This window comes from Misgurnus anguillicaudatus, chromosome 12 (assembly GCF_027580225.2).
Source record: "Misgurnus anguillicaudatus chromosome 12, ASM2758022v2, whole genome shotgun sequence".
NCBI classification, from domain to species: Eukaryota; Metazoa; Chordata; class Actinopteri; order Cypriniformes; family Cobitidae; genus Misgurnus; species Misgurnus anguillicaudatus.
Genome location: NC_073348.2, coordinates 2,871,968 through 2,891,141, shown reverse-complemented (window position 1 = coordinate 2,891,141; position 19,174 = coordinate 2,871,968). Strand labels below are relative to the sequence as shown.

At 38.7% G+C, this 19,174-nt stretch overlaps 1 protein-coding gene and 1 long non-coding RNA gene across 2 annotated transcripts; both read right to left on the bottom strand.

Moving 5' to 3' along the window:
* Positions 1-222: 222 nt before the first annotated feature.
* LOC141368931 (uncharacterized) lies at positions 223-3,343 on the bottom strand. The gene is made up of 7 exons (XR_012372339.1): positions 2,874-3,343; positions 2,582-2,646; positions 2,103-2,338; positions 1,881-2,024; positions 1,589-1,653; positions 1,261-1,366; positions 223-700 (listed from the first exon to the last, which is right to left on the bottom strand). It is a non-coding gene; the product is annotated as an uncharacterized lncRNA (long non-coding RNA).
* Positions 3,344-7,421: 4,078 nt separating this feature from the next.
* LOC141369108 (uncharacterized) lies at positions 7,422-15,357 on the bottom strand. Its single transcript, XM_073874680.1, has 3 exons — positions 14,973-15,357; positions 14,685-14,781; positions 7,422-10,303 (listed from the first exon to the last, which is right to left on the bottom strand). The coding sequence occupies exon 3, from the start codon at positions 9,222-9,224 to the stop codon at positions 7,422-7,424; it is 1,803 nt and encodes a 600-aa protein (XP_073730781.1). The 5' UTR covers positions 9,225-10,303; positions 14,685-14,781; positions 14,973-15,357.
* Positions 15,358-19,174: the final 3,817 nt, after the last annotated feature.

The following is a 19,174-nucleotide window of genomic DNA, read 5'->3' as shown; positions in this document are numbered from 1 at the left end:
ATTTGATTATCACATTTTATTATTTTGATTTCAAATAATTTGTGCAGCCATATTTACTTTGACATTTTTATGACTTAATTATAAAAAAAAATGTAGCAACTCACAAACCCAGTTTTGTAATCCGTAGTCAGAAAGTAATCGAAAGGGAAACAGGAGTTGACACAACACCCCCCAGTGAGCAAGCCAATGGCGACTGTGGCAAGGAAAAAAATCCCAACAAACTAATGTCAGGAGATAAAAAACCTTAAGAGGAACCAGACTCAACAGGGGGAACCCATCCTCCTCTGGCACAGCACATACATTTCACCTTAATTATAAAAAGTTAGTATATATTGAAATGCAAATGTATTACATAATATGATGAAAATATTTATAAACACATTGGGGCGGTTTCCCGGACAGGGATTCCACTAGTCCTAGACTAAAATAAATGTAAGAGCTGTCCGAACGGAAAACAACGTGCACTGACATATCTTAAAATACATCAGTGCCCTTTGTTTTGTCTCAAAATGCATACAAATAATGTTTTTAGTAAGGCATGTTTGTTAAAACTAGTTATATTTTCTAATTAAACTAAGGTATAGTCCTGGCTTAAGTTAATCCCTGTCCGGGAAACCACCCCATTAAATTTGTATGAATAATTATACTGGAGGAGGTCCAATGAAGCCATCGATCCGACATACAGTGCATGCTGGGTATCCTGAGGTAGAGATGGTAAAACAAACGAGACAATGTTAGTTTATTTATTTGAATTGTTTTCACTCTGTAAGGTTTATGGAACATAACTTTTGAAAAAACGGTTAGATGATTAACGCAAGACACATTTTTGCTCTCTCAATTCTAAAACCATGTTAAAATTTAAAATGTAACATTTCACAAATACAAGCATCTGAAACAACACACTCAGTGTTTCCCATTAATTGTTGATACTGTGTTCCTTTATTTATTTTGAATGTAAAAATGTATTTGACTGTGAATATGTGAACATGAACTCAGTTCAACCGTAAATCAGGTATGTAAATAATAATATCTTTATTGGGGTTTCAGTTGTATTAAAATGGAGTATTTGGCAGTTCAGATCTTAAGTGCCAATATTAGTCTGGACACAAATATGATACTATGAAGACACAAATTTTCAAATGATGATTAGCGTCATCCAGTGCCATAGTCTCACAAAATTAAATGGGAAACACTGACAATGCATGATAAAATAGACTGAAACATTAGATTTTACTAACCCTATTAAAGTACGTAATTTACCTTGTGCTTATTATAGCTTACTATGCTTTGGCATAGTCCTTTCTTTGCTTCTTCAGTCTCCTTGCTCCCTTCCTTCAGGTCATACACATTTTGTCCTGTCCTATGGCTATGAAATGAACAAATTAATAATAGGATCACTTACATACACATCTACTAATAATTCACAACTAAATCTTACAGAATAAAATTACTACAAGTTCAGTCATTAACCAATATTACATAATTTTGTGTTTACCATGTTTTACTTTAATTGTAGTAAAAGCATGGTTAATTTTCAGGTTTGTAGCACACTTGTACAGTGATTGATTCAACATGTTTAAAAAGCTACCCTTAATTGCCATATTGCAGAATTATATTTAGCCATTGACAGGACTGATAATCTCCAAGGTCCAACTACAAAGTGACAAAAGCGCACATATTAATAACAGAATAAAAGTGGACTGCATAGAAGACATTCAGCACATATTGTTACAAATTGTACAGATTAAACAAATTCAGTTAACTTCTATAACCTAAAATCTTAAAACTAAACATACTACAAAAGTCTTTTGTACTATCTCCTTTTACATTGCTGCCCTTATGATAGTGTTGATATCATTGACTTCTGCTGTTATACTCACTGTCCTCTCTGGAGCTGCCTTACTAATCCTCACTGCATCCTGTCTGCCGCTGCTGCCGTTATTGTCCAGTGTCCTCCCTGAATTTGCCACACTGCTCCATACTTTGTCCTGCTGGTTCCAGTTGCTGCACTACTGTCCTGTTAGCTGAGTGAAACACACAACCATACGAGTCAACCCATTGCCTAAGGCTGTCAGAGCCCTATTGCCACCGTTAATACCTACTCATTGCCCACCGTTCCGTCTGTCGAAACACCACAACCATAACCGCCTAGCCATTGGCTAAGGCTGTTGAAGCCTCACTGGCACCGTTAATGCATGCTCAGTGCCCCTGGGGTCAGCTTGTATGGTTGTGTGTGTCACTGAGCCTGGGGTCGGTATGGCAAAACAACACCACCATAACTTTAGTCTTCTCCTTGCGCCGGTCCTTGGTGTCATACACATTTTGTCCTGTCCTATGGCTATGAAATGGACAAATTAATAATAGGATCACTTTTATACACATGTAATAATAATTCACAACTAAACCTTACAGAATAAAATTACTACAAATTCAGTCATGAACCATTATTACATAATTTTGTGTCAACCATGTTTTACTACAGTTACAATGTGTTTTTTTTAAATTGTAGTAAAAGCATGGTTAATTTTCAGGTTTGTAGCACACTTGTACATTGATTGAATCAAAATGTTTAAATACCTACCCTTAATTGCCATATTGCAGAATTATATTTAGCCGTTGACAGGACTGATAATCTCCAATCTCCAACTACAAAGTGACAAAAGCACACATATTAATAACAGAATAAAAGTGGACTGCATAGAAGACATTCAGCACAGATTATTACAAATTGTACAGATTAAACAAATTCAGTTAACTTCTATAACCTAAAATCTTAAAAATAAATATATTACAACAGTCTTTGTACATCTCCTTTTACTTTGCTGCCTTCATGGATAGTGTTGTAATTTACTGACTTCTGCTGTTACACTCACTGTTCTGTGTCCTCTGTGGCACTGCCTCACTAATCCTCACTGCATCCTGTCTGCCGCTGCTGCCGTTATTGCCCAGTGTCCTCTCTGAAGTTGCCACACTGCTCCTTACTTTGTCCTGCTGGTTCCAGTTGCTGCACTACTGTCCTGTTAGCTCAGTGACACACACAACCATACGTGCACAACCATACGAGTCAACCCATTGCCTAAGGCTGTCAGAGCCCTATTGCCACCGTTAATACTTACTCATTGCCCACCGTTCCGTCTGTCGAAACACCACAACCATAACCGCCTACCCGTTGGCTAAGGCTGTCGAAGCCCCACTGGCACCGTTAATGCATGCTCAGTGCCCCCGGGTCGGTATGGCAAGACACCAAACATAACCATATGTGCCAAACCGTTGGCTAAGGCCGTCCTAGACCCGAAGCATGCTTCTTGCCTTCCGCAGCCATCATAGCACCAGAAATCCAACCAGCGGTGCGTCTCCAGCTCCTCCGATTACACGTCCAGCACTACACAGCCTAAAGAAAGTTGATGCATGCTTTCCGACATTTGCTGGCAACTTCTTCATCCATAATAGCACCAGAAACCCAACCAGCGCTGCGTCTCCAGCTCCTCCGATTGCACGTCCAGCACCACATAGCTTCAAGAAAGTTAATGCGTAGTCGGTGCCCACGATTCCATATGGCATAAAACACGACAACAGTGGCCAACCACAGAATGTTATTTTCGCAATATACAGTACACAGGATTGTGGTAACTGTAATAGCTCTGTAACACACCTGACTGAAGACACAAGTCCGGATGTGAGATGTATATGTGATCCAGTAGTGTGTGCTTCTCAGTTGTAGCTGATGTGATTAGCTGTGTATATCCCTTGGATTGAAACATCTCCAGTATAGCCGTTCTTCCAGCAGATAAGAGGTCCTCATTAAAGTCTCCACTGATGATTACAGGATGGTTGTCTACGATGTCCAGATAATCAAGTAGGCCCCTTAAATTTGGCAAGAATTTTTCAAGACTGTAGTTTGGTGGCCTGTACACTGCAGCAATTGTTGCACACATTGGGGTGTCGATTTTGATGACAACAAACTCCAGGTCTGTGACACCTTGGATGTACTGTCTGGACTGAGCTTGAATATCTTCTTTGCAAAATATTGCAACTCCACCACCGTCTTTCTTTGCCATTTCTGCATGGGTTGAGTAGGAGACATGTCTATTCCGTGCAAACATCTTGTATCCTTCCAACTGGAGATGTTGTGGAATACATGAGCCAGACAAGTGACTTTCCGTTATGCAAAGAATATCCAATAAAAGTAGCTCATGATGGCATCTGATATCACTACAGTCCGTGTTGTAGTGAACTATTTTAAGTGTTTGGTCCTGGTTGATTTCCCTTATGTGTTGCAAAAGTGGCATGATTCCTTCGAATGTCACTTTTCTCATGTTCTGCAACGATGCTGTGATTTCAGGATCAGCATAAATCTTCTTTTCAATGAAGTCTGTAATATGTAATCCAGAAAGCGACGTCGTTCGGCTGAGTGCAACGTAGGCCATTCCAGGTTCGAAAATCTTTTTCAGTGACACTACGGCAGACTGCATTGTCATACCTTGAACTTTGTGAGCTGTGCAGGCATAAGCGAGCTTGATGGGAAATTGACGACGAACTGTTCCTTTCCTCAGACTTTCTTCAGATCTCTCAATATATACAGAGTTGTCGTCTTCACCTTGCACTCTTCTGCGGTGTTTCAGACCTGCATTTGGATTGTCGAGCTGAAGTCCTATCATGTGTACAGTGGCGATTCCATCTCTTGTTTTAGTGACAATGTTAACAATCTGACCAAAACATCCATTTACAATTCCATCTTCAACATCCAGATTCCTTGTCACCATTATACGAGCTCCCACTGCAACTTGTATAGAATCCAGCAAGTCATCCTTCTTTCCAGTGACAGGTTTCTTTTGTCTTTTCATCACTCCTGTTCTTGGGTCTTTCCTGTAGTCTTCGGCATCAATGGTTATGATGACAGTGTGAATAGCCTGTATTGTTTTAGTATTGTGCGTGTGAACTTCCTTGTTGGTTGCAAATATGTGCAGAGCATCATGAGGGCAGTCTTCTGGGTTCTTTACAGCTTGGAGTAACAGAACTCTGTCTTCTTCTCTAAGAGCATCAGTCTTCTGCCTCACTCGCAGTCGATTTAAAAGCTCAGCAAAGGCAAGGTCCTCCTTTTGACGCATGATCTCTGTAAGGGTAATTATTTGAAAACTGTCCTTCCAGAAGTCCAGAACATCATCTTCATACACACAGAGCGGTTTGGCTTTACCAAGAGGTGGTAGTTGGAAAAAGTCTCCTACAGCAAGAACAGAGATTCCCCCAAATGCTTTCTTACTGCCTCTGATCTGTTGAGGTCTCCAGTTTACATAGGCAAAAAGTGGCTTTAAGTTCCTTGGCAGTTTTAAAATGGAATGCAGTGTTTTACCAGATATATTGAATGCTGCTGTTCCTGTAAATGCACTCAAAATCACTGTAGGCATAGAGAGATCCCCTTCCTCCTGAAGTCGAGGCAGTTGTCTTAGAATCTTGGTTGCTTCTGTATATATGCACTTAATGACATGTGATTTTCCACAACCAGCACCACCTGACACGAAGTAAAAAACCTGTTCCGGATTATGACCCCAGACGCGCTTCTGACACCACTGACGGACAGTGTAGAAAATGGCAGCCTGTATCTCATTTAGACTTTGAAACATCTTCCTGACAAATTCAACACTCATCTGTGGTGCCTTTATCTGAGGAATGACTCCATCTCCATCTTCAAGAAGAATCTGGTATTCTGGCACATCATCTTGCATATCCTCTTCATCAGGATTGACATCTTCTCGTTCTGCAATGCCATCCAAATTATCCACTTCAGCTTCAGGGGCAAAAGCTGTCCAAGCATTTTCAGATGGGCCTTGTTGCTGCAACTGTTCAATTGCTTTGTCCACTTCTTCACTGTGTTTTTCGAATTTCTCCTGGTGTGCTTTCACTATTGCGCATACAGCCATTCGGAGACCAGGGTGGGAAGGAAGTTCTACAAATGCACTCTTGTAAAACTGCTCATAAGTTGGAAATGTTGGAGGTTTCAGCTGTGCATTGAATCGATGTGGCACATAAAGCTTCACTAATCTTCCATAAAACTTTTCTGGTTGTTTTTCCTGTGAAAACCGTGCGTATCGAATAACGGCAGCCTTACCAACAGTTCTTTGCTGAATAAATCCCATATCGTTGAGCAGTCGTTGCACATTCTTTCCTTTAGTTTGCCGACCTTACACAATGCGGTAATTTGAAGCAAAGTCTGCCAGACACATCTTTTCAAACTCCGGTGTTTGAGGCCTTGCTCTGTATTTATCTATTATTCCTGACATCCAGACATCCTCTGAATCTGGATTTTTGTTCACTAGGACACTAAGGGGCAGACTCATCTTCAGAGCATCATCGTCGGTTGGTACGAACACAACACTTCGCGAACACTTCTTCATTGGTAGGCTGCACGTTCGTGCAACAGACTCCTGTGAGCTCACCTGTCTGTGTTTCGAATAGGCTTGCATAATGTGCTTCATTTCATCCTCTTCGTTCACATCTGTTTCACGCACTGCTTTGATTACGTTCTTCAGCATCTCGTTCATTTCATGCTCTGGTTTGGAAATATAGGACAGCATATACATGATGCAGCTGTAAGGGTCAAGTATGTACTGAATGTCCATGTTAGCATTCCATGCCCTCAACAAATCCGGATTGTATCCATTAACCCAAACCTCCTTTGGATCACGTTTGATCAAAATGACACTAGATGTGGACAACTCTCTGGTGTACTTCATGTAATCCTCCATGGACAAATTACATTTTGTCAGTAGCTCAGACAAGTTTTCAAAGGTGACTTGGGGATCATTCAGCAAATCCCACAATGGCTTGAGTTTCATCCTAGCATCACTCATTGCTTTTTGAACAGCATCGGATCGTGACTTTCTTCTGTCTTGGTGGTTATCCTCTTCGTTTTCCACTTCTTCAGGTCGTTGGGGTCGCGGACGAGTTATTGTGGTGTCAGACATTGGTAGTTTAGGGAACCCAAACCTACACAACACATTTCCTTTCTTGCATGACTTGGAGTGTTTCCTGCTGTGAAGTTGAACCTCTGTGACAATCTGATGAAGTTCAGGATCAGCCATGGAATCAGGGAGCCTGCATGTTATGTAGCGGTCAATAAAGCCACAAACAACTTCATCAGAATCGCTTTCAAACTCAGGTGCATCTTCTACCCATGCAAGCAGATGGATATGTGGGCTACCTCTTGCTTGAAACTCAACTCTGTAAAAGAAATCCTTGACCTTTCCAATGGGTTGGGCTGGGCAGGTGACAAAAGCAGTTGAGTCATTAGCGCATCCACTCGTTTCTCAAACATCCGCATGACAGTAACAGGGTTACTTCGAAGGATTTCACATTTTGTCATCCAGTCAAGCTCTGAAAAATCAACCTCTTCACCTTGCTGCGCCTTGATTGCCGTTACTACTTCAGGCCATCGCATTTCGGCTGCACTGAATGTGCAAAAAAAAGTGGGGGTTCCCAACTGCCGGATCATGGCTTGTAGGTCTCTTAAAAGTTTTCTCCCAATAAGATGGCGAGCCTCTAAGGGGTTGCATGAACCGCGTGGCGTCTTTGTTGCGCACCAGTCTTTCAACTTCACGGTTATCTTGAAGCAACCTATTCGAAATTCTTCGGCCATCTTTTGTGATTGGTTTGCCTTTCCGCAACTGAACAGTCATGCTGTTTCTGGCCATATGGGTTTCTGTTGCAAACTGTGCAAAGAAAAGGTAACTTTGATCTCTAGCAAAACGTGTGTCCGCAGAGAGCAATCTAGCATTGAAATACATACTTGGAGATAATGCTAATTCTCTAGCCTCATCAATTGTGTTTTCTCCAGTAGGGAACTGAACGGGATACGCCATGGATTCCAGCTTTGGGATTTTGAAAAACCCAACAGGTTTCTTTCCTTGAGCAGGTGCAATGCTGAATATTCCCTCGCCATATGATAAAATCTCCTGGCCGATGTCTGGTGGCTGCATACATGTGTCCAGCGTGAGGCCAGGTCTAAGTTCATCCTGTTCCTCTTCACTCACATGTTGCTCATTCTCCTCAGCAACACTGACGTCTTGTTGCTGTTCTGTGTCAATTTCCTCATCAAGGTGACTTTCAAATGTTGAATTTTCACTAATAGAGATATCCCTGTATTCGGAGTGAATCGCTTTTAGCTTTAATAAAGCTGCAAGGACGTTGTGCATATTCACAGTGTGAAAATGCTGGTATCCTTTAAATTGGACGTGTCTTTTAAGCTTCACCTGTAGGAGTTGCGACTCATTACTGTCTCTTGGTAGACAATTTACCGTCTTTTCCACCTCAGACGGCACACACACAACCGCCCCATGCACAGCTCTTTGTTGTCCTTTAGGCAGAGCAACAATTTTTGCAAACGGTACAATTTTGGCAATGAGTTGACGTTCAAGCACATTTAATTCCATTAATTCTGCAGGGATGTGTGCCAATTCAAGTTTGTTTGCCACAGCAATTGAAGACATGCTTCCTCTCTTCAGATGGCTATCACAAGTATAACAAATCCATTCCTTTCTTCTTTGTTCTGGAACCACACAAGAATCTCTGCAGCTACTGTCACAAATGTGAACATACTGCCCGGTTAAGCAAGATGCCACAATATGTGGATTTTTAATGTAACTCCTTCTGTTACAGACTCTGACTTGATTTGGAAACATAGCTCTGTGACAGACTGTGCAGACATGTGTGGGGCCTTGCTGAATGTTACATCTGAATGCATCTATGGCACTTTGCATTACTTTGCTGACCACATGCTGAGGTGTTTCCGGTCTGGAACTGATGTGAAGTTTATATTTCCTTTTGATTCGAAGTGCACATTGCAATTTATGATAAACATGGTATGCAACATCATTGACACATTTCTGTCTTTTGAACAAGGTACATCTTAAGATGTGACGCGCTCTAAACTGTGGGTCATCTGCATATCTCGTGACCATGTACTCTTTCATCTTCTTCTGAAAAGCAGTATCCTTGTTGTACCTCCTCACCATGTACTCTTTCATCTTCTTCTGAAAGACAGTATCCGTGTTATATCTCCTCACCCTGTACTCTTTCATCTTCCTCTGAAATACAGCATCAGTGTTATATCTCCTCACCATGTAATCTTTCATCTTCTTCTGAAATACGGTATCCATGCTATACCTCCTCACTATGTACTCTTTTTTCTTTGTCTGAACAACAGCACATGTGTTATACCTTTTGTTCATATAGTGTTGAATTTTTTTCCTGAATTGAGGATCTTGATTATATCGCTCCTTTATAGCCTCATTTCTCTTCAGCCGACATTTTAAACTGGTAACATATCGCTTTTTTTCACATTCTTTTTTTTTATTTTCGAACTTCTTGAGATGCAGTTTTGTCCTTCGGGTGTAACTGTTGTACAGATATTTTTCTCTTTACTTTTCTTCTTCGCTGCTTATTTGTTTTCATCACTTGGTGGTTTTGATCTCCTTTAAAAACAAGAATTTGTGGGGTTTGGGCTTTGACAATGTTTCCTGATTTTGGAAGAGCCAGATTAATTTGTGAGGCTTGTAAACAAGCTGATGGTGCTGACTGTTTGTCAGATTGCTGCTCCATCTCAAATGACACAGGCAAAAGTTCATAGCTTGCCTTATCAGGGTGATCCTGGAAAATCCTGAGAATTCTGTCTATCATGTCACTTAGGTGGGTAAAAAGTTAACATGACAGCCGTTCCAGCACCAGTAGGATGGCGCAAACCTTCAGCAGTCCTTGAGTGTGAATCAAAGAATCCATATCTTCCAGATCTGTCTCTGAAAAGAGCAATGCATTCCAGAGAAACAATGAGCAACGCAAGGTTAACAGTGGTTGAAAGACACTGCAGTCTTTCAGTAAGAGGAATGAACCATGCTTCTGTCCCAGGGTCCCCTTTGGCTCTGAGGAATCCCATCTTGAGTTCAGACTTCTGCACACGGTATGTTTGGGTAAAAGTTGAAACGTTCAGTGGCACCTCCTCCACAGCCAAATTGTTCTGAAGAAATCTTTGTTCATGCATAAGCTGCATTTTAACACCAACATACAAAGCATCCCCCTCTTCTAAAACTCTATCAAGATCAGACATCCCAAACTGAACCCCTTCACTGTGGTTAGCCAAGAATATTAATGCTACACATGTGCACTGATGATTCCTTGAGAAAACATCATACCTTATATCACCCTGACAATGGGACGCCTGCACAGACAAAACTCTGGGTGCACTATCACAGTCTTCTACGTGTAGTCTGTCAGATACCTGAGCTACAGCAGTAGGGATGCTTGCCGGTTCAACCTGTAAATAATCATTAACGGAATCCTTAAAAAGCCATAATATAGTCAAATCATTCTCAACTGTAAATAACTCATAGATCTTATAATAGTTCAATGATTTTGGTTTCACCAAATATAAATTATAGGAAACAAATTACTAGGAAATTAATAGGAAACCGAATAGACGTGTCTGAGATTGATACCAGTTAGCTACAAAGATAAGAGAAATAAAACAAAAAGCAATTCTTTAAAACCTGGATGTTCTTTTACTAAAATCTTACTGATTTGTAACATGGATAATAATTTAGACACAGATGTATAGTTTTTTATATAATAGCATAGACCAATAAGTGTGGGGTCTAATTTAAGGCCTCTGGTGCTAATTCCAAGGGATGTGCTATTAATTTTTTTTCAATTTCTGCACATGTTAATTGCAAAAATAAGATAATCAAGGTAATTTAATTAGTGTGTTGCATTCAGATCACAAGGTAGCAATCCTGTTTATGTTTGCAAAGTATTATGCATTTCAAGCGAGATGAAGCAAAACATGCCTTGTGTTTAAAATATGAATTGTGTTCTGCTGGACCGATGTGTTTAAAGGAAAACATCACCTTTGCACAGCGTGTTGTGAATGTTTTAACATTTAGCCTAGCCCCATTCAATCCTTATGATCTAAACAGGGATGAATTTAGAAGCCACCAAACACTTCCATGTTTTCCCTTTTTAAAGACATAAGTTACATAAGTAGTTACATGAGTAAATATGGTGGCACAAAATAAAAGTGGATAAAAAATGAGAACTATACTTTATGGCGGAAGGGCACTTAGTTTGCTGCATTTTGCAAACATCACCACTCCTGTTAAACCCCCTTTCGCACAAACTCAGTGAGAGGGGTAGTGATTTTGTTACTGCGTGCAGAGGTCGAAGTGCTGCAAACTAAGTGCTCTTTCGTCATACAATATATTTTGTGCCACCATACTTAATCATGTAAGTACTCATGTAACAGTCTTTAAATAAGGAAAACATGGAAGTGTTTGGTGGCTTCTAAATTCATCCCTGTTTGGATCCTAAGGAATGAATGGGGCTAGGTTAAATGCTAACACATTCACACTGCACTGTGCAAAGATGAAGTGTTCGCACTGAAAAAAGATGTAAGTTAAGGTAAGAACATAGTAAAATATTGAAAAACGGTAGTGTTTTCCTTTAAAGGCACTTCTGAAGGCGCCACTGCTTGACAACACTAAACAAATGCAGTGTGTGTGTGTGTGTGTGTGTGTGTGTGTGTGTGTGTGTGTGTGCAGAGGTGCATATTTTTACAGTCATTAAGTTACAGTGTTAAATAATCGTGATTATGATTTTTACAAAAATAACCGTGATTATGATTCCCCCTATAATGGAGCAGCCCTACTAATTCCTAAATGTCATTTTACAGCAAGAGAGTGGGGGACAGCGTGAGTGAGGAAGGAGGAGCGACAGAGAGACTGTAGCACTACTCACCCACGCATATTGCTTTTGATGTAAAGCGTTTGCACTTTCTTTTGCAGTAATGGGAACAGTCTGAACAAGTTGGCCTATCAATGTTTCTATATTAAATTGTTTCTCAGTAGTTATACATAGCTTGTTCTAGTTTTATATTAGAAAAAATGATCCAAAAACAAAACTGAAACATCAGTGTTTTTTACTGTATTCATTTTCTGTTGTATTGAATTCTTCTATTCATTCTTTTCAATTTCTTTCGCATTCACACATATTTATGCTTTATTTTCTTAAATAAATGAATGTGCTATTTTACTTCAACTTGCTATATTGCCATACATTTTATTACAATATCGGTATGCAGTGTTTCCCACATAATTTTTTGATAATGTGGCGTAATGTGTATTCTCATGTGGTTTACATTGAAGAGCTAATATACGATGTGATTTTGGCTACATTACCTGTGTGTCTCATGCAGTGCAGAGCCTGTTGCACTTCTCATCTTGTTCTGTTATGAGCGCTTTTAATTTTACATGCAAGTGATTGTTTTAATGTAGATGCGGTACAGCGCAGACAATTCAGCGCAAATTCTAAAATGTGAGAGAATACACTGTTACACAGAACTACAGAACACGCACGCATACCGCACCATAGGGAGGGAGAGAGCTCGCAAACAGAGAACCGATGTGTGTGTGGGAAAAACACTACTAACCTTTTGTTAAAGGAACACACCCAAATTTTGGGAATTTCGCTTATTGTGAAAACATGTGCTTTTCCCTTTAACTCTTTCCCCGCCATTGACAAGATATCTCGTCAATTAAGAGAAAACGCTTCCCCGCCAATGACGAGATTTACCGTCTTTCCGCAATACCGCTATTATCCATCCTCAACTTTTTAAACCCGGAATTATTGCCCTATGGCAAGCTGCTGCATGTCCGTGTCTGTTTTAAAGATCGCTCTGAATGGGATCTCTATGAAAAGTCTGTCACAAACATGGAATTATCTCTGCTTTTTGCTCGAAATGTGGTGTTTTTGCAGAAACCTACCCATATTCAAAAGCTGATTACAAAATAACTACTGAAGGTAGGATGAAACGTTTTTTTTTTTTTTGAAAGCAGGTCTGTTCTTTCATTTGGTATATTGTATATTTATATATCTGAAGAAGAATGTTTTCTGGAAGGCAATAAACTTTGGTGAAAATCATGAAAAACGCTGGCGCTGGCTGGCAACTTTTTAAAAAAATGCTGGCGGTGAAAGAGTTAAACACGTTTTCGCACAAGTTGAAAATATGCAGCTCAAGCGAAAAAACTCAGAGCAGCTTCAAGAAACCGGACGCAGGATCATTTGACATTATAGAGATTTGTGTGTGTGTGTGTGTGTGTGTGTGAGTGAGAGAGAGAGATATAAGAATGGTGCCCACGTCGAGAAAACTTAATAGAAGACTAAAGTATGTATGTCACTCATCTAATTACATTATGTTAACTGGATAACACTAGATAGAACTCATTGTATAGTTTAATAAAATAATGTATTTTGATTACAAATATCAAACCTATAGTGATTGTTTTACTAGCTGCTGACCAGCATAGGGAATCTCTATGGCTAATTTCTAAGACATGTTGATGATAAAGTACTGTGTGTTGTACCTTTTCTTGTTAATTAAGTCTTGTTGGGTAGTCTATCTTATGCCTAGAATTATTCAAGGAGATTGATTCTTTTAACTTCCTTCAAAGTTTGATCAATTGTGCATAATGACATGTGCAGCAAATGGATATAGGGTGTCAAACTCATAGACTTGCATCATTTAAAGTTCAGACACTCTTTTTAAAATATTTTGGGTCAACCCCTGGCACAGATTTAAAGCTGAAACTTATCAAATCCTATCAGAGGTCCAGAATGTCATTGAACACACCAGTCGCTTTGTTATCATCAGTATTAAACATGTTACCCCTCGAAGTACCCCTCCCCACAGAGCCCCCACATAACAAATCACAATTTACCCCCTGTATATACATACCCAACCAGCCTAGCTTAGCACAAAGACTGGAAGTAAATGGCTCCAGCTAGCATACTGCTCCCTATAAGTGACAAAATAATACCCAAATTTTCCTATTTATATGTTTTGATTTATATAGTCAGATTGTGTACAAATAACAAGGTCATTAGAGACACAGCCATCTTTTAACAGTATAAATACTGGGAACTATATTCTCAGATGCCGAAGCACTGCTACATGGGCGAAGTGACCCTGAGCCTCACCACTGGGTTTCGCGGGTGCTGCGAGCAATTGACTCCGCCCAAGTAGCAGTGCTTCGTCTTCTGAGAATATAGTTTCCAGTTATGTATACGGTTAAAAGATGGCTGTGTCTCTTATGACCTTGTTATTTGTACACGGTGTGACTATACAAATCACAACATACAAATAGGAAAATGTTTGCGTTATTTTGTCACTTATTGGGAGCAGTATGCTAGTTGGAGCCATTTATTTCCAGACTTTGTGCTAAGCTAGCGGGGGTGCCTCAGACAGATTTACAGCACCCACGGGGATGAAAAAGGTATGTATGGACTTATTTAACTCTGGGGGATACAGTGAATAAGACATTTACGTGAAAAGACAAGTACACGAAGGAACACACATGGAAAACACCATCAACTTTTAATTATTTCACTGTGTCATGTGATAGAGGCACTGTCGAGGTGCCCCACGCAGAGAGAGAGAAAAGCACATGTGCACAAGATAGGTGCCGCTGATCACTTGCAACAGTGAATGGAGCTGTTTTAAACAGTAAAATAAAAATGTAAATGGTAATCATGAAAAATCTATTCATGGCGGCCAGCATTGATTATGTGGCGGCATTGTGGTATGGTATCATTTTTGTCCAGCCAAAGCAGCTTGTTATTATCCCAAACAAAGAGATTAATAGTACCTTGGTAGTCCTGGAAAGTCTGGTCTGTTCATTTCCCAGGTCCACCTTTCTCCAACGCGTCTTTTGAGCCTGAGATCGCTTTCCCTTCCGTGGCATCCTTTAAAATATCAAGAGATAAGAAAAATCCTTTCAAATATAGCACCAATTTGACTTAACTAAGTAACTTCTAAAAGTAAAGTTTTACTCTTAAGTCTTAATCATCTAAATGAACTTAGCTAAAAGACATAGAGAAATATAATTGCTCATTAGTCAAACTCATTTCAACAGGACACTCCAATATGCCCATACTTTCCCGATGTATGTTCCCTGTTGAGCCTGCAAAGATTAAACCTGTAGAGTAGAGTAGCCTAAAGAAGAGAAAACAGTTTAATAACAATGCAAGAGAATATGTATAAATGTAATGGTAAAATGCAATTGTAAAATACAATAAACAATTGGGTTTTTTAAGAACAATAAAAGTAAAGTAAAAATGTTATGCTTTCTATAGGAAGTAAAAACAAAGAGCACAAAAAGATCTATCAGATATCTTTAAACTAATCTATAATCTAATCTATAATCTAATATATAATCTAATCTATATTCTAATCTATAATCTAATCTATAAAATGAAAGTTGCCTTATTAAATAGAAGAGAGAACACAAATAATGCAATAAAAGTAACAGCCTTAATGTAAGTATTTATATGAACTGCTCTCTGTAGAAAAAGCCAAAGCACAGGGAACCTGAAAAAAAAAAAAAACAGAAACAGACATAATAAGCCACAGGAACTACAATCATGGTGGTGATCTCATGAAAATTGTATAATACTGACCAGGGTAAAAGGTGCAGCAATTGTATTCCAATCAGTAAAGCTGAAAAACCAACAATGATAACATCATGAAAACTCAAGTCAACTATGCATAACATGCATGTTGTCAATCATCAATTATATATTTCATGTCTATGTGAAAAATTTAATTGCTTTTAATGTATCTTGAAAATGTCTCTTTCTTAGAATAACCAGTAATAAATACAAGGCAAGTTATGTCAAATATACAGTCTTGGACTGGGTGGACTGCCCATTGATCCAGGTCTACAGCAAGAAACCTGGGAGAAGATTCAACATCCCCTTACATAGTACAAGTGCTTTGAAGAATAGTCGATGAATGTGGTATTTATTATTTGTAGTATAAACAACATTTTTATTTGATTTTTTTTATTTAAAAGTTTTTTATTGTTTCTATAATCCTGATCACTGTCATTACTATAAGAATGTTGTTTTAAACAAGCAAAAAACAAAACTTCTTATATTTCTGGCCCTGTCACAAATTTATTTATTACCTCAAAATGCAGGAATGCCAGCTCGTGAATCAGTATTCTAAAACAGAGAAATCAGTGTCACACATAAAACTACAGTCATACAGAGTAGAAAACAATTATATACAGAAAGAAAGCAAAGGGCTGGTTCTAAACTTGGAGGCACTAAGTAAAATTTAGACCCCTCGCTCAAACCTCTGTGTTTTTCTCACACTATAAGAAATCATTTAAACACTAAAATTGCTGAAAAGATTACTATCATTCTTATTACTAATATTCCAGCAATTTATTTTACAAACCCACACACTTTTTTGGATAACAAAAAGATTTGTATTCTAGACAGTAAAATAAAAAAAGACAATTTTACACTGCAAACAAAATACTACAGATAAACATGATGGGCCAGTTTCCCAGGCAGGGTTTAGACATTACTTCTTTGCATCTTGTGACAAAACTGTGGCATTGAATCTGATAAGTTACGTCACTGCAAGGTGTTTATAGTTCACACAATTCAAACATGCATTTTGATCTGTGACTACACTTAATTCCTGTAATTGTATATTACTTATAAATAACAGTGTTTCCGCTATATACATTCTACCGTGGCGGGCCGCCGCGCCTAAAACATCCCCGCCACGCCTGCGGTTGTGGATAGAAGGGATACAGCAAACGAAATCTTGCCGTATGAGCACTGTTTTATCATAATCCTTCACCAAAACCCAACTCTAAACACAAAATTTCACACGATTGTAGGATGTATTTGGATCTCATTTAGCCAGAGCCGCTGTTTTCATCCTAATAAAAATATACCTCCAAATCTAATCCTAAACTTTTCAGCATTTGCTGTATCCCTTCTAGACAAAACCCACGGCGGCAGCTCGCAAAATAAAGAGCCCTGCCAGACTGGCTGTCTTTAAAAATAAATAAATTCCTTTCTGGATTCGTGTTGTTCACTCATTTATAAATAACTTAAATCGCCTAAAATATACATTTCCCCATGTGTTTAGTTTCATGCACAAATAGATTTAAATCAACAAATGATGATTAGGCTACGTCTCTGTTTTGAGAAATAATAATAAAATAAATAAGCCTACACAAAATATGTTACACTTAAATAATTATCAGATTGACAAAACGATTTAAAAAGTATTTAAGTTTCTGTTCTTTTTTGTGACGCGCTGTAAAACCAAAGCAGCAGAAAGCACGTCATGTTTTAATGATTTTAAATAAGCACGATGTTTTCTCCTTATTGTGAGTTTACACAAATAAAAATACAACATTTACAGTTTCTAATGTTGTTTAACTTTTATCTGTATGACAATAAATGTAGGGTAATTTAAGGTTCAAGGTCATCGCGTATTCTGTTCACCGGCGCATATACACGGACGCAGCGCAGGGCTGCGAGAAAAGACATGATTAAACTTTCGATTTAACATATTACGAGTTTTTTGGAAATTCATTTGGAATCACTGTACTTATATAATCAACTTATCGGGCCATTAGTTATTCAGAATATAGGCTATAAGCGCAGAGCGCTGCTGACCGCTCAACTGTCAATCTTCCGTTCTTCAGATCGACACTCACAAAGTTTCACATTTAATGACGAGATATTTGTCAAAAAAAAAAAAGGCTAAATACAGAATACTACTCATATGGAAATGCAAGACATTAATAGTCGAATCTGTTTGTAAGGAAACTTACATTATTCCAGTGGGAAGAGAAGGACATTGGTAATTAAAACTTGAGGCAGACGGTGAGACGGTTTCATCTGTTTTCAGACAGCAGGGTCGGGCACCCGCGCATATATTTGATGTAACGGGTGTAATAATATTAACGTGTCATTTTCGTTGTAGATGCAGGTCGACGACTCAATAAACAAGAGTTAACTGCGGGTCTAACATCCAAGACCAATTCGACTCGATTCCGATAGATAGCAGTTTTTAAATGGTCCTGTGCTTATTTGTGTTTAAGCTCTGTCTGAAGACCCTCAAAGGTTTATATTTAACTGCGCGATTTGCGGTGTGATCGGGACGGGGTCTTTATGTCAAACGTGTGGACTAAATTGCTGCTGATGTCGGATGTTCTGTCAATCACTGCGGTGCGGATTATAAAACAGGATTGTGCGTGACTTTGCAACAGTACATTAAAACTACAATGAAAGTTCCGTACGAAGCTATAAAACGTATTTTTTTAAATAAAAATATAAGGAAAAGTAAATGACAGCATGAATATTATAAAAAAAAACATGTTAGTTTACTGTAGCCTAGAATCTGCATTTAAAAAAAATAATGTACATTTTTAAACATCATGGGCGCCCCCTGCCGCCACAGCTGGAAAAAATCCTAGAGGAAACACTGAATAAACATGTTTAATTTATTATTTTTGTCAAACAGGTTGTGATCAGGATTCCCCATCATTGAACCAGTTTACAGTATTATCTGTTCTGTGGCCTATGGATATATTATGTATTGCAATATATATGCAATATATGCATGCAATATAACTACACAAATCAGCTGCTACTGAAAGTGAAACAGACTAATTCCTAAGACGACAGAATACATCATTTATTCAGAAAACTGTAGGGTTATTGTTCAATAAATATGCTTAACGGTGTTTATTATTTAAAACAGACAACAATAAAGCAGAACCTAGAAGATACAGATAGTTCAGATAGAGTAAAAGAGTAACTTAATCCCTGGTCAGAGCCTGACTCCACCCACTGGCAATATTTAAAAAATGCAAGATAAGTGGGCAGATTCTAACGGAGATAGAGGGGACGAACTAAGCTTGTACAAAGTGTGTGGTGAGAACGTAACAAGGGCGTGGTGAGCTTGAACCTGCTTACGTCACGAGTTTTTTTTGACCCAACATCCAATAGGAAAATTAATCTGCAATAGCCACCGTTCAACCTGAAGAGGGCAGCACTTCGACGTTTTTACACCATATATTGTAGTATTGAATCACTTTATCCAAATGTCAAGTAACTTACTAAAATCAATGAGCAGCACTAATAAAGCATAATTCATAGATCATTAACTAAAAAAAAGTTGGTTTAGGGTTTAGTTACTCTTTAAACAACAGTTTGTTTGCTCATGACTTTGAATACAAACTTTAACGTTATATTCTGATAGTCAACTCAGCTCCCGGTGTGATGCCATCGTCATGGTCGATGCCAACGCATCAACAGCGGT